Source organism: Drosophila innubila, chromosome X (assembly GCF_004354385.1).
Source record: "Drosophila innubila isolate TH190305 chromosome X, UK_Dinn_1.0, whole genome shotgun sequence".
NCBI lineage: Eukaryota > Metazoa > Arthropoda > Insecta > Diptera > Drosophilidae > Drosophila > Drosophila innubila.
In genome coordinates, this window is record NC_047626.1 from 19,297,806 (window position 1) to 19,312,723 (window position 14,918).

Here is a 14,918-nt window from a genome sequence, read left to right on the forward strand (position 1 = left end):
AAAAATGTGTTTTTATTATTATTATTATATAAGGTAGTAGTAGGTAGCATATAAATGTATATAACATACGATATACATACATACATATAAGTATGTAAAAAAGACATAGCTAGCTTAAATACTTTTTTCTGTAACTGCACTTGCAGTTTCGCCTGCACTTCTCACTTTCACTTCTCTCATTCTCTCTGTGATGCTCGCTTCGTTTTTCCAACTAATCTCACTTGACGATACGCTAGTGTTGCTTGCTTGTGTGTGTGTGTGTGTGGGTGTGTGTGTGTGTGGGTGTGTATGAGTGTCTGTGTGTGTGTGTATATGTGAATGCATCTAAAATCCCGCAACGTTGCCACGTTTGCGTCCATCGGCATTGCCATAAATTGCGGTTGCATTGCGTCCAATGGCACAGACCACGGAGGACGTTGAAATGGTTAAGGGCTTCAAATGGTGCCCCCGTTTTGTGAGCAACTGCAGCACGGCTTCTGAAAATTTACCATCCTCGTATTCGAGAACATCAGGCGAAAGTTGATGGTAAAAACGTGGTGCATCCACCGCCGCCTTCAGATCGTCTCCGAGCCACAGAAAACGTGCTGCGACCTCGACAATTGCTGGTATGATCTTGGTACCGCCGGCGGCTCCAATCGCCAGCCGTATGTTGCCGTCGTTATCCGCCAGCAACATTGGTGACTGCGACGACATGGGACGCTTGTGTACATCAATTCCATTGGACGGCGATGGTGGCAGTCCAAATAAATTGTTTTGCACACCAAAATCATTCATTCCATTGTTCAATATGATGCCCGTTCGTGGTCCAATCAAGCCGGAGCCAAAGCTGCAAAAGATCAAGCATTCATGTCAACAAACAACAATCGATCAATTCGTCATTGATTACACTCACTAGAAATTAATGGAGCTGGTTACGGATACGGCATCGCCATTGGGTGCCAACACCGCGAGGTGGGAGGTACCATAAGGATCTTCTTGGGTTCCAAATTGTGCCCCGTACTCCTGAGGACCATCCAGCACATGGCTGTCATTGATCTTGGCACGCTGTTGAGCAGCATACTCCGGACTGTTCAGCTGGCTAACCAATTCACGAATCTCATTAAATCGCGGATCACCCAGCTCAGACCGACGAGCGAATCCGAATTTCAAGGCCTCTGTAATGCGATGAACGGTCAGGGCATAGGATTCATCGTCAGCCAAGTCAGCACGAGTGAAATTGAATCCCTCGAGAATACTCAAAACATGCGATACAACAGATCCACTGCTCACGGGAGGTACGGCATACAGGGTGTCCTGGCCGAGGGGCATTGTTATCGACAATCGCATTTCAGCTGAATATGCATCCAAGTCATCGCGGGTTATAATACTGCCCAGCTCCTTGAGATCCTCAGCCAGCATTTTGGCCACTGTCCCATTGTAAAAGTCCAACGGACCATTGTCGGCCAGCAATTGATATGTGTTGCACAATTGTTTCGGTGATTTCAGTAAATCTCCCTCCATGCTTTGCTCACCGGTTTCAGTGTTTAAAAATACAGTCCTAAGAATTAAAAAAATTTTAATTTATTACAGGATTTGGTTCGTAACTTATGAAACTGGTATTCATAAGTTTGTTTTAATTTTTTGACACGCCTCCTTGCGCTCCCGCAAATCGCGAAAAACCACCACACCCACAGTTTTTAAGATGATACAGTTTTTGTGGTAAATAACGTTATCTATTAATATTATCTATATTCTTAATTAACAGCAGCAAGATCGGACAAGTAGAACGGAAGTAATAGATAACCAAAGTTATTAAAAAGGTTTTATTTCAATACAATCACCTAAAAGTATGCAGTAGTTTTTATTAGGTAGTAATTTCTTAAAAGTACTTTTATATATATTGAAATAAGTAACGAGCATCCTATGGTCGGGATCTCGACTCTAGCGTTTCCCACTTGTTTTTATTTACATATTGGACTATTGCATCTGTTTATATATAATACGGATAACATTTAATCCAATATCATTTATGAAATAAATTTTCTCTAGAAAATTTTTTATAAGTTTTACAGCATTAAAATTACAGCTAAACTTTTCCGGCGCCAATGGAGACTATTAAATGTGACATAGCTACACTGATAAAAAAAATTGTTTCTAAAATCAACAATATTTTTTTGAGCATTGTTTTTTTGAATAAATTTTTTCTCTTACTATATTTAAGAATCTAGGTTCTTGCCACACATTTAGGTAAGTTTTTAAAAAACTAATATTTTTCTCACAAAATCAAGAATTATACAAAAAATGGGTTAAAAACAAGCATGTTTTTATCAGTGTATATGTGAAATAAGCCTTCAAAATAAATAATTGCACTTTTTTAAGATTTAAATGTTTCAAGATTCATAGATTTTTGCCGCAGTGTATTCATTACACAGAGCGATACAGAATTCCTTCCTTTGCTGGTCGGACTGCGACTAAAGTAAATTTTTTTTTTGTAGATCTCTGTATGAATTCGACTCGTTGTTGTGTGAAAGCCGATGAAGTTCAGATCTAGGGCAATAGTGGAATTATTACAAGGTCTTACTCACATATATTGTGGATTATCCTTGATTAAATGCCATGCGTTCCGCACACTAATCTCCTGATGCTTTGTCATATAGTAGCCCGTTTCGCACAGCTTCAGGGAAGGCGCCACAAGGTCACGCCAAGGTAGCTTGCCAAAGCGTTGGTGCGCCAAATGATAACCCATGACCTCTCCTGGCACAGCGATGCTCAATGGTCCGAACAGCGAGGCATTGGGATTGGGATTGGAATCAAACATATTGGGATCAGCGGCATATGGTGCCACCATATGGGCATCAATCTGATAGCCCTTTCGCGATTCTCGATCATAGATGTTAATGAGGTTACCACCACCAATTCCCATGCTCTGTGCTGTCAAAAGACCGTTGCACAGCATTGCGGCAATTGTTGCATCCACTGCGCTTCCATTTTGTGCCAATATGTCGCTGTGCATAAGATAACAATATATTTAAAAATTTGACAGGCAAAATATTTAAATTATATTCACAATATTCAACAAATTTGCACTAAAAACTTGCTGAAATCTATGTGTAATCTGTTATAGTCCTGCTTAATGATATTACTAAGAATTTAAGATGCATAAATATTTGCAACGTGTTGCAGTATATTAAGTTATTATCAGCCTTATTGAAAAGCTCATTAAAAGATATTAAGGACTACAATTTCACTCTAATTTTATTCTGGAAGGGTGTTTTTTTTTTTTTTTATCTAAAAATCACATTCAGGTGTGTTCCAGAAATCTCTAAAGTTTATGAAGAGAATTGCTATTGAAAACAACCGATCGAAATGTCGGTGTTCCCTAAATGTCAGAGATTTCAGTTTTTCGAACATATTTTCAAATTCAAAAAAATCGGCTTACTTCCAGTGTTAACAAAATTTGTATAAATAAATATTACATTTTGTCAAATTTTTTCACATAAACTCCGAATGTAAAGCTAGAGACTTGAAATTTGGCATGGACCTCAGTTAGACTAATGTTAGATATTTTTTTTTTTTAAATTGGAAACAAAATTTAAATTGGAACTCGGAAACACCAACAATTGCTATTGGGTGGCTTTGGCGCTGTTGAAGATTTGTAGAACACCTCTGAATATATCTACATTAGATTAAATTTTACACAGTTAAGTGAACTATTGAAAGTACATAAAACCTATATAAAAGTCTTATGGAATTGAGTATAATTTTCGCTCTAATTTGATATATTTTTCAAGCCGCTTTTTTTATACTCGAATCCGATAGATTAAAGTTGGATAGTTTTCAGTATTTTCTCAAGCTTAGTAGATACTCTTTTTTTTTTAATAAAAGTTATGTAGATCTGTTGTTTTACCTTCCAACCTGACTGCAGGGCGGTGAGTCCGAACAGACAGCCGCCTTCTCGAAGACTCCCAAAGTGGACTCGAATTTCTGATTGTTGTTCAGCTTTGTTGCTGTCGACGGTGGCGGAGTTGTTGGTGATGTGGAAGCTGCCATAGCGGGTCCAGCCATTGAGTAATCTCCATTGGCTGCTGTTGTCATTTCAATGTTGTCGTTGTTCTGTTCCGATGTTGGTGGCAGCGGTTGCTCATCTGTTGGAGTAAATGTTATAAATGTGTTGCTTGTGCTTGGATTGCTTGTTGGTGGTGGTGTTGTTGTTGTTGTTGTTCTTGTTGTTGTAGTTGCAACAATGCTGCTATGTGTGCTATGTTCTCTTGTGCTAGTTGTGCTAGTTGTTTCTGCTGTTATTGTTGTTGTTGTTGCTGATGTTGTTGGTGGTGGAGTTGCTGCGGCAACAGCCTCTGTTGCTGCTGCCAATATTGCTGGTGTTGCTGTACCTGTTGTCGCTGCAGTTGCAACAATGCTGCTGCTGTTGTTTCGCAGGGGCGTTGACTTTGGCCAGTCTATAGTTGTTGTGGTTGCAGGTGCAATTGTTGTTGTTGTCGTTGTTGTTTAGTAAGTTAAGGTGTAAGAGTTTGTAGTCAATACATTTTTGGTGCCACAAGAAGAAGAAATTTAACATAACGAGTAAAAGGAGCAGAGTGCGAGGTGGTGAATCGGATGACAAGAGGCATGCAAAGCTCATGTGCAACATTTTTCATCGTTGTGGTTGTTGTTGTGGTTGTGGTTGTTGTTGGTGATATATATAGTGTATGTTCGGTGGGGATTAGTTGCCATTGAGTGTGAGGGTGGTTAGAGATGTGGAATTGTCACCTGTTACCACTTACCGCTGAAGCACAGGCTGATGATCACATAGCTTATCAGAGCAATGCCTATAAAGCAGATGAGCCCAATCGTCAGCTTCTTCATCCAGGCCAACATATTTGCACGCCTGCAACAGCAATAATCATTCAATATTAGTCAAACATCTTGCCACAAATGTCTCCAAAATCACTTTCACCTCAATGTCGACATGAAATATAATAAACTTTAACACTTTTTATACCGATTTATTTCCGGTATACACAAGACAATCTGGAGAATGCTTCTTATAACTGAGATAAGTAGTTACATAAGTACATAATTAAGTCTTAAATATTAGTTAACAACTATTATACAAGTTCAGTATACATAAAGTCAATAGTTTTAAGATTCAAAAATTGTGCAAGATCTGTTGGGAAATAAATGTGAATTTATTGGATGAGGTATATTCGCTTTCGAATATAAATATTTAAATATAAAAATTAATAAATACATACGTATTCACGAGACTAGCTTTATCTGTAATAAATCTGTCAATAATTAAATATGATACATATGAAAATGGACTTTCGCAAGAAAGTATGCTATACAAAATTTCCATGTATTTGATTTAATTTATTTAGTTGCCATCGAAAGTCTTCAGCTACAAAGTAGTTTGCTGTAGCATAGTGTAACTTGAGTGTGTGTGTGCTTGTGTGTGTGTGTGTGTGTGTGTGAGTGTGTGTAGCTAGAAGCCTGCAACACCGCCGCCTTTTCGATCAACGGCACTGGCATAAATTGCGGTCGCATTACGTTCAATGGCACAAGCCGAGGACATTATGGGATCTATTTTCCTCGGTCTCACTCCTCGATTGTAGAGCAATGACAGCACGGAGTTTGACAATAACCCGTCCTCGTAATTGAACAAGTTAGTGAGTTGAAAATTGTGGAAACGTGGCATTTCCACAGCCGTCTTGACATCCTCATTGAACCAGAGAATTCGAGCAATCACCTCGACAGTGTCGCTCTCACCGTCAACAGCAACCGCCAGTCGTATGTTGCCCTCGTGATCGGTCAGCAAGATCGGCGATTGTGACCTAAGGTGCTGTTCATTAATTCTTGATCTTGCAATGTTCAAACTAATTCCAGTACGCTGTCCAATCACATTGAAGCTACCACTGCAAAGGACAACAAGAATTAAAAGTTATCATCGATCACAACACATTATCATGTGTTCCATTTCCGACTGATCATTTCTATAATATAGCAGTCCGTTAGTATTTTTTGGCGGTATTTAAATAAATTATATGCGAACAAATTAATTAAAAGTACCTATCATATTAAGTACTTTTATTGCTGTGCTTAAAAATCGATAATATAAAATCGATAAAGCAAAGGAACTCAAGATTTACAATTATGAAGAGCAAGATAAATGAGAATACTATATATAAGTGATCGGTTATTTTTATTGGCATCAAGTGAAATGATAATTATTCACTTAGCCTCTTAGATAATATTTTGTTTTATTTAAAAAGGAAAAAAATAATAACAGATGTGACGTTATTAGAAATAAGTTGGATTTTACTTCAACATTTCATCAACGCTTTCACCACCCGATCCTCACATAATTTAATAAATATATTTTTTAGATACCTTGTTTAGTTATCAAATTAAAGTTCCTTTACTTACCGGGAATTAATGGAACTGGTTGCGGCTACAGCATCGCCATTAGGTGCGATTACTGTAGTGTCCGATGTACTATATGGATCTTCTGTGTTGTGCATTATATAACCATTATACTGAATAAGCAGTGCCTGGTTATCATTGATTTTGGCACGCTGTTGAGCAGCATATTCCGGAGTGTTAAGCTGTTTGATCACCTCCTTGGATCGTGGATCACGAAGCTCGAGGCGACGAGCGAATCCGAATTTCAAGGCCTCTGTAATGCGATGAACGGTCAGGGCATAGGATTCATCGTCAGCCAAGTCAGCACGAGTGAAATTGAATCCCTCGAGAATACTCAAAACATGCGATACAACAGATCCACTGCTCACGGGAGGTACGGCATACAGGGTGTCCTGGCCGAGGGGCATTGTTATCGACAATCGCATTTCAGCTGAATATGCATCCAAGTCATCGCGGGTTATAATACTGCCCAGCTCCTTGAGATCCTCAGCCAGCATTTTGGCCACTGTCCCATTGTAAAAGTCCATCGGACCATTGTCGGCCAGCAATTGATATGTGTTGCACAGCTTTTCCGAGGGCATTAACAACGAACCCGCCTCGTATGGCTTTCCACTTTCAGGGTCTACAAAATTACGGAGAAGTCTGTAATTCAAAAGAGTATAAGTCTACTAAATCAAGTCAGAGACATATCTCTTAGTAATTTCTCAACTTTTAGCTAAATTACCAATGCTTTTTATTTTTTATTTATTTATGACATAAGCAATAACTATAGAATCTATCAACTCTTTAGTATAATAATGTGAGAAAAAAAATGTTCATTAAGCTTTAAATTCATTTTTAAACATATGTATATTCCCATTGAATTAAAAACAATTTGTTTCTATCAGTAATATAATTTTATTTAATTACTTATATCAGCAATGCATTGATTTTTAGTTCATTAATTTTTAGAAATCTAGAAAAAGTTTAAAAAATATGTGAACAAACAATCTGTACTCAACTAATATGATTTGTCAACCACTTGAGCGAAACATTTAGTTAAAAGGTAGTTGTGAGAATGTGATTAATTTAACGTTTGTAAAATCACATTCAAACTAGCTAATATTATTTCTATACTGAAGTTCTCTTGTGCAGCTTCGCTAATTAATCTAAACTGAGAGATATTTAAAATAATTCATAACCTTTACTCACTTCAGTCGCGTTGACTCGTCAGCGTTGTCCCACTTCTCACGCACAAGAGTCTCCTGATTTTTGTTCATTATGAATCCGGTCTGACAGACCCTTAGGGAGGGTTCAACGAGTTCCCTCCAAGGCAGTCTGCCGAAACGTTGATGTGCTATATGATAACCCATTACCTCGCCGGGCACTCCCCTGATATATTCCATATTCGGATCGGTGGCAACAGGCTCCGACGATTTGGCGTCCACAAAGTAAGCCTTTCGGTTCGATCTGTCATATATGTTCATCATTAATCCGCCGCCAATTCCCAAGTTCTCCAATGTGTTGAGGCCGTTGCACAGCATTGTGGCAATTGTGGCATCCACGGCACTGCCATTTCTCGCCAATATATCACTGCGGGCAATTAACGTTTAAAATGTCAACCATAACCTCAACTTAAATGCTTATTACATTCCTAATCCTTAACTCTCCACAATAAACGCTCACATATTGGTAAAGTAAACAAAAAATTAAATTTAAACTCAAAACAAATTTTTTTTAATTATTGAAAATCTCGATATTCTTGAATTCGGCTCTAAACTTGAAAAGGAGAATTTTATAAAGCATATTTCACATTTCCTCTTATATTTTCATGTTGAAATAAATATGTGCATTAATTTAAAAACTTAATACAATACAGAAAGACATTGAAAGACGTTTTATAATTAAAACAAATAAATATAAAAAAAACCAATTGCAGAAAGATTGGAAATTCTTTCTGATATTCACACTTTAGACACAATTGATTTAAACTAACGTGTGCTTTAATTTGTGAGCTTTTAATGTACGAGTACTAAATTTGGATATACCTGCCAATATCACTACAAATTTGTCTATCGGAGCAGACAGCCGCCTGCTTGTAGACTCCCAATTTGGATTTGAACCCATCGTCTGCTGCTCTTGCTGCTCGAGTTATTGGTGTTGTCGGGGCAATTGTTGTTGAGGATTGCTGTTGTGCTTTGGGTGTGGTTGTTGGTGCTGTTGATGTCGGTGCTGGTGATTGTGCTGCTGCTGCAACAGCCTCTGTTGCTGCTGCTAATATTGCTGGTGTTGCTGTAGCTGTTGTCGCTGTGGTTGCAACAATGCTGCTGCTGTTGCTTCGCAGTGGCGTTGACTTTGGCCAGTCTATAGTTGTTGTGGTTGCAGGTGCAATTGTTGTTGTTAAGTAAGTTAAGGTGTAAGAGTTTGTAGTCAATACATTTTTGGTGCCACAAGAAGAAGAAATTAAACATAACGAGTAAAAAGAGCAGAATGCGAGGTTGTGAAACGGATGACAAGAGGCATGCAAAGCTCATGTGCAACATTTCTCATCTTGTTGTTGTTCTTATTGTTGATGCTGTTGTTGTACGTTGGGGATTAATTGCCATTAAGTGTTTGAGGGTTAGAGTTGTGGAATTGCCGACTATCTGAGTTGTCAATTATCAATTGTCACCTGTTACCACTTACCACTGAACAACAGGCTGATGAACAGATAGCTAATCAGAGCAATCCCTACAAAACAGATGACCCCAATCGTCAGCTTCTTCATCCAGGCCAGCACATTTGCATGCCTGCAACAACAATACCATTTAACAATCTAGCACGCTTAAGTCGAGTCTATTCGACTGGATGATATCCTGCAGCTAAGCCTGAAGCATGCCAGAATGAATTGCAATTTACGCTTAAGAAAGCTGCTGCTGCTAAATAAATCCACTACTCTTATATCAAATAAATAAGAAGAATATATATATGTATTTAAAAATTAATATTTTAAACATTATATTTATATAAACTAACAGCCGAAAAGATTGAAACAAATATCATCATAATGTAGAATTCTCCAGCGTTTCAAAAATGCATAAATACAATTTGAAAATAATTTCAATATTGATTATATTTTTTTTATAATATTTAACGCAACGTATTAGTTATCGCCAGTTCTGGAAACATAAGCTTAGAAAAGTTAGGCTGCAATGTGAATCGAGATATTAAAGGAATCAGGGTAAAGAGGACTGACAATACAAAATTTAAAATATAAAATATTTGATATATATAAAATGAATTATAATTAAAGGGATCAGGGTAAAGAGGACTGACAATACAAAATTTAAAATATGAAATATTCCATATATATAAAATGAATCAATATTATTATGATGAATTAATATCATTAGAAAAATAATTTTTGAATAACATTTCAAATTAAAAGTATTTAATGAAAACTGTATTTTAATAAAATTAATAAAGTAATTATTATAAATTGATAATATTAAAAATCAAATACCAACAGAATGCCTAAAAAGTAGCATAAATAGAAATAATGATTAATACGTATGACTTAACTTTTCTATACTATTGAGAGTAACTAAAGAGACATATTTAAATTATCTTATAAATACCGCAAGTCACATTTTAAATCATACAATAAATCAGATAAATTACATACATAGATTTCTTAAATCGGACAGACGTACAATCGAATCATGAATATGTATAGATAGTTTTGATAGGATCCTTCTCAGTATAGATTAAATATAAAATTGTTGCCCCTCTTTTACTATGCCCTCTCTCGCTAAAAGCGATTGCGAAAGCATTTCTGAAGGCTGTGAAACGAATTTGTTAGTAATTATGTAAATTTCATTTGAAACTCTTGTCGAAATTGCGGAGAAAGCGATTTGGCGCTAGTTATTATCGTAATTAATTATTTATATATATTTGAATACTTACATCTGTTCGCGTCGCGCCTCCTCGGCTGCGGCGGTGTCCTGCATCAGCTCGCCGCCATTCTTCTCCTCGTCGTCCAATCCGCTGGCGGATTTGAGTGGAATTTTATTCATGGCATCGTCGTTGTTATGGTGCACCATCTTGTGAGCATCTGCTGCTGCCGCTGCCGCTGCACTGTTGCTGCTGCTGCTGCAAGTTCTGCAATTGAATACGAATTGGTTGCGTATCAGAAGAGCGTTCGATACGAGTTCGATATGTATGCAACAGCTTATGAACTTGTAACACGACGCGCACTCAAGTATGCAACAGTTTTAGCACGCGTCCAAATGCAAACTGAATGAACAACACGACCTGCCACGCGGCATCAACATCGCCTGTTGCCTGCGTCATTGGCAACAGCAACAGCAATGATGTTGTTGCTGTTGTCGTTGTCGTTGCCGGCAACTTTGATAGTCGACTTTGATGGCAGGATGTGGTCGTTGTGGTCGCGTGTGTCTGTGGGTGTGTCTCAAACTTACACCCATGCCCTACCCCCACTCAATTCATATATTCTCGTGCCGATTCTAATGCTACACCACGATATTGTTGCTGTGTGCGTGTGCCACAAATGGGTCAGACAGCGACGCCAGCGCCGACGTTGCTTGCAACTTTCTTTTATGCATTCAGTAGCGAGTGCGAGAGTAGTTGTTGCTGTTGCTGTTGCTGCTGCCACAACCATAATTGAATGTTGTGATTGGCAACGTCGCCGCGGGTGGCAGGTGTGTTGGCAACGTGTGGAGTAAAGATTGTTTCCTGTGAATTGGGTTAATTGCCATCGCGTTCAAAGAGTGTTGCACGAGGGGCATCAAATCAGTTGGCTTAACATCGCCACCTTTTTGCCCTCACATGACCTGCACAACATTGTTATTATTGACAGTGGCTACCAAAAGGGCGAGCCAGCAATTATCTCAATGGGCGAGTGCAAATAAAAACCACAACAACAGACACTACACTATTGTGATTAGGGACTTACCAGCTTTTCAAGCAAATCAAAAACATAATGTGTAGTAAAAATATACATATATCTATTTAGCAACTCGAATATTTCAAAGATCAACTTTATCTGTGATTAATAAATATATTATTAGCTGAAAAAATTTAAACTATCTTTAACTATCAGAAAAAAATACAAATATTCGATTAAATTGTATAAAGCAAATATTATAAATTGAAGTTGTCTTCTACATTGGAAGGAAACTTCTTAACTAATTGCAAAAAAAATATCTTATTCTGATATCCTGTCAAAAAACTACGAATTTTTCCAAAAATATTTATAAAGTACAAGGCTGCAAACCGGTTCTAAACCTAATATTGAAGAACCGGTTCAGTTCGGGTTTTTAAGCAGTTTGAATCGGAACAGTTTGAACTCTTAAAATTATTTACTTTGCAAACCCGAACCTAAGCCAAACCGTTTTCTAAAATAAAAGGTTCGGTTCGAAAAAAAATAATTACATAAATTTAATGGTTTTCTAATAGAACGCAATTTAAATATTTAAATCTTAAAATAAATTTAAATTATAATCAAAATTTGATAAAAAAAAAAAAATTTAATTAGTTCATAAAATTGAGCCAAGGTTCGAACCCAAACCTTGGGCTTAGGGGGTATATGAACCAATTCGCGAACCGAACCGATGTCTTGCTCAATGGCTCGAACCGCCAAACCGAACCTTTAACAAAATTTTGGAGGTTTGCAGCCTTGATGAAGTATAATAAATGCTCAACTTATACGAATACTGTTTATAAGAAAAATAAGTAATTATTCAAATACAAACACTTATTGTATGTTAAAGCTTATTATGTTATTACATTGAAATCCAAAAAATTATATCTTGTCATGTGGGAGACGACGAAAATAATAGTGACAATTTATAAGAGGCAAAGTGGTTAACATAGTTAATTTTCTTATATCTTAACTCATAAAAGAGAAAATTCGTTTTTGAGAGAAGAACTTAAATTTCAGCAACAATAAACTGTACAAAATAAATTTGCTAACAGCACAACGTTAAAGTTATTGTATGTAAAAGAGCGCTGTTGTCTACTTAACACTTAGTTAACAGCGTAATGTTGTAGGTAAAATGCACTAACGTTGGTGTTAGAATATACTTTAAATATTGATTCGCTTTATTTATCATATCAGAAGAATTTAAAAATTAAATAAATTAAAAAAATGGAAAAAACAAAAAAACATTTGTTTACATGATTTATTTGATATTCACTTAATATAAATGTTAAATTATCATGTCACAAAAGTTTTAAATGTTAACGTAACTTTTAAATCAATTAACATTCATGTATGTATATTAATTGCAAAAAGCAAGTAGCTAGCAGCAAAATTTAAATAAAAGTATATAAAAATAGTCGGTTATATTTTTTATAAAAATTCTTGTAAAAAAAAGCAAATAAATTTGCATGTATTTGTTGGGTAACCCTCGACCTACTGTCGCTGGGTGTATCTAGAATCTAGATTCATAACTTTACGTTAATTGCGTTATCGCGATCAATCAGATTGTGCGATTCTACGAATATGCGAATATGTAATGTTTAGTGGGTCGCTCGCCTTTTATGTGGTCGGGTCTGTGCTGGCCTGGTTTGTACTGGGTTGAAATGGCCTGGCTATTTGCTATTTTTAGGTCAACTGCATTTAATTTCATTTCATTTTCGTTAAATGGCCGCATGGTCAGCAGCAACAAAAGAACAACACCAGAGGGCGGCAACAGGCGGAGGCGACACCAAAAAAAAAAAAAATAAAAGACAAAAAAACTGAAGCGAAGCACTCGCCACAATTACGGAGCATTACTTTGAGGCATGTGGAATGCAATTTGGGTTTACGACCCCATTGCTGCCGCCCGCCTTTGAGGCATAAAAGAAAACAAGCAGAATGAAGCACAAAGGAGGGTGAGAGACCACACCAAAGAGTTATAGGAAATTGCATGGACTCGCCAACGATCAATTTGCGTTCCGGCGCCCCTCAACTCCCCCTGCCCCTTCCAGCAGGTGACTCTACCGACTTCAATTGTGGCACATTTGCATGCGACACATGTCGATGGCGTCACTTTGGGCCATGCCTAAGGAAGCCCCCACCTCCGTCTCCGTCTCCACCTCCACCTCCGTCTCCGCTCCGTCTGCCTCTATGTCTGCATGTGGCGCGTGCGCAGTACCCAAAACCAAATATGGCAGCTTAACAATCCGTTAACGACTTGGAGTCCGATTACAAATCCGAATGTAAGATCCAACACCGCACTCCCCGACTTAATTAATGTCGTTATTATGACATGAGGCGATTAAATATATTTCGTGATTGGCGTGACAAACAGCCAATGAAATGGGCGTGTCATTTAATAAATTTAATGATTCCATGAACTCTTACAATATATAGAATATAAAAAAAAGTAATTAATCTGCGATGAACGCTTTTATCTAAGCCGCCCTCAATAACATCTTCACTGCATATTGATGACTCCAAGTTTCCATTCTACCTTTCCCTATTCCACCATATATTTTACACTCTAATTTAATTTCAATTTCATTAGATGTAGTTTTTTTATATTTATTATAATACATATTAGAGGTATAGTTCCAATTTATTTTAATAGAATATAATGTTATATTATTCTATTCTGTTCTATTCAACTCATCTGCATATCAATTATATTTTATTGCATTTCTGCCTTTTCTATTCTACGATTCGTAGAATTCCACTCATTTCCATATGCCTTTAGGTGGCATTATATTATTTATTAAATTATATCCGATTTCATATACATTCCATTTTGATTTATCTTTCTCTTTGATACGTTTATTTCCGATTCATTAGTTGTGCTTAATTTCATTTTTTACTTCATTCCACTTAGTTCTGTTATATTGTATTCTGTTCCCACATATCAAATTGCATTGTATTATGTATATGTATATGTTCCATTGCATTTCATTCCACCTGTAGCTAATTTTATATGGTCCTTTCTTTACTTCTATTATTTTCCCACTCTATTTATATTCCTGTCTATTTCATTTAATTATAATTAAATCTTATTTCACTTCATTGTATTTTATGTTTTAATTTTGCAATGATTTTGCAAGCAGAATATCTTACAGGGTACACACGCTTCGGATATCCGTAGTTATCTCCTTCTTATTGTTTCGTTATTTTTATACCCGTTACTTCAAAAATAAGTAAGTATAATAAGTGTATAGTGTGTTCGTTGAAATGTATGTAACAGGGAGAAGAAGACTTCTCCGACCCTATAAAGTATATGTATTCTTGATCAGCAGCCGAGTCGGTATAGCCATGTGTGTCTGTCTGTCTGTCTGTCCGTCCGTCCGTCTGTCTGTCTGTCTGTCCGTCTGTCTGTCCGTCCGTCTGTCCGTCCGTCTGTCCGTCTGTGTGAGTGCCTAGATCTCAGAGACCATAAGAGATAGAGCAACCAAATTTGGCACACAGACTCCAATGGCGTTGGAGCATGAAAAGTTTGTTTTAAATTTTAAATGAAAAACCACCACATTTAGTTAATAAGTTTTTTATGGTAATAAACGTTATCTATTAATATTATCTAGCATCTCAC

General features: G+C 36.9%; 2 protein-coding genes across 5 annotated transcripts in view; both read right to left on the bottom strand.

Moving 5' to 3' along the window:
- Positions 1-156: 156 nt before the first annotated feature.
- LOC117790500 (scoloptoxin SSD14-like) overlaps positions 157-14,918 on the bottom strand; it is a 28,192-nt gene continuing 13,430 nt past the window's right edge. For 2 of the 4 annotated variants that reach the window (XM_034629963.1, XM_034629979.1), the window contains exons 2-7: positions 10,324-10,518; positions 4,761-4,864; positions 3,887-4,436; positions 2,565-2,984; positions 893-1,537; positions 157-826 (exon numbers count right to left, since the gene is read on the bottom strand). In XM_034629963.1, coding sequence (XP_034485854.1) covers positions 325-826; positions 893-1,537; positions 2,565-2,984; positions 3,887-4,436; positions 4,761-4,864; positions 10,324-10,518 — 2,416 coding nt within the window. In that variant the 3' untranslated portion in view covers positions 157-324. Of the gene's footprint in view, positions 827-892; positions 1,538-2,564; positions 2,985-3,886; positions 4,437-4,760; positions 4,865-9,063; positions 9,168-10,323; positions 10,519-14,918 lie in introns of all 4 variants that reach the window. The other 2 variants (XM_034629989.1, XM_034629972.1) reach the window with 2 other exon arrangements.
- Positions 5,335-7,939, bottom strand: LOC117790525 (glutathione hydrolase 1 proenzyme-like). Its single transcript, XM_034630001.1, has 3 exons — positions 7,591-7,939; positions 6,403-7,041; positions 5,335-5,891 (listed from the first exon to the last, which is right to left on the bottom strand). Exons 1-3 carry the CDS (start codon positions 7,920-7,922, stop codon positions 5,462-5,464), a joined length of 1,401 nt encoding a protein of 466 aa, XP_034485892.1. The 5' UTR covers positions 7,923-7,939; the 3' UTR covers positions 5,335-5,461.

Coding starts and splice junctions, on each gene's coding strand:
- LOC117790525 (XM_034630001.1), bottom strand. CDS start 7,922: ATGCTGTGCAACGGCCTCAACACATTGGAGAACTTGGGAATTGGCGGC. Junction 7,042..7,590: donor GACGAGTCAACGCGACTGAA/GTGAGTAAAGGT, acceptor TTTGAATTACAG/ACTTCTCCGTAATTTTGTAG. Junction 5,892..6,402: donor ACCAGTTCCATTAATTCCCG/GTAAGTAAAGGA, acceptor TGTCCTTTGCAG/TGGTAGCTTCAATGTGATTG.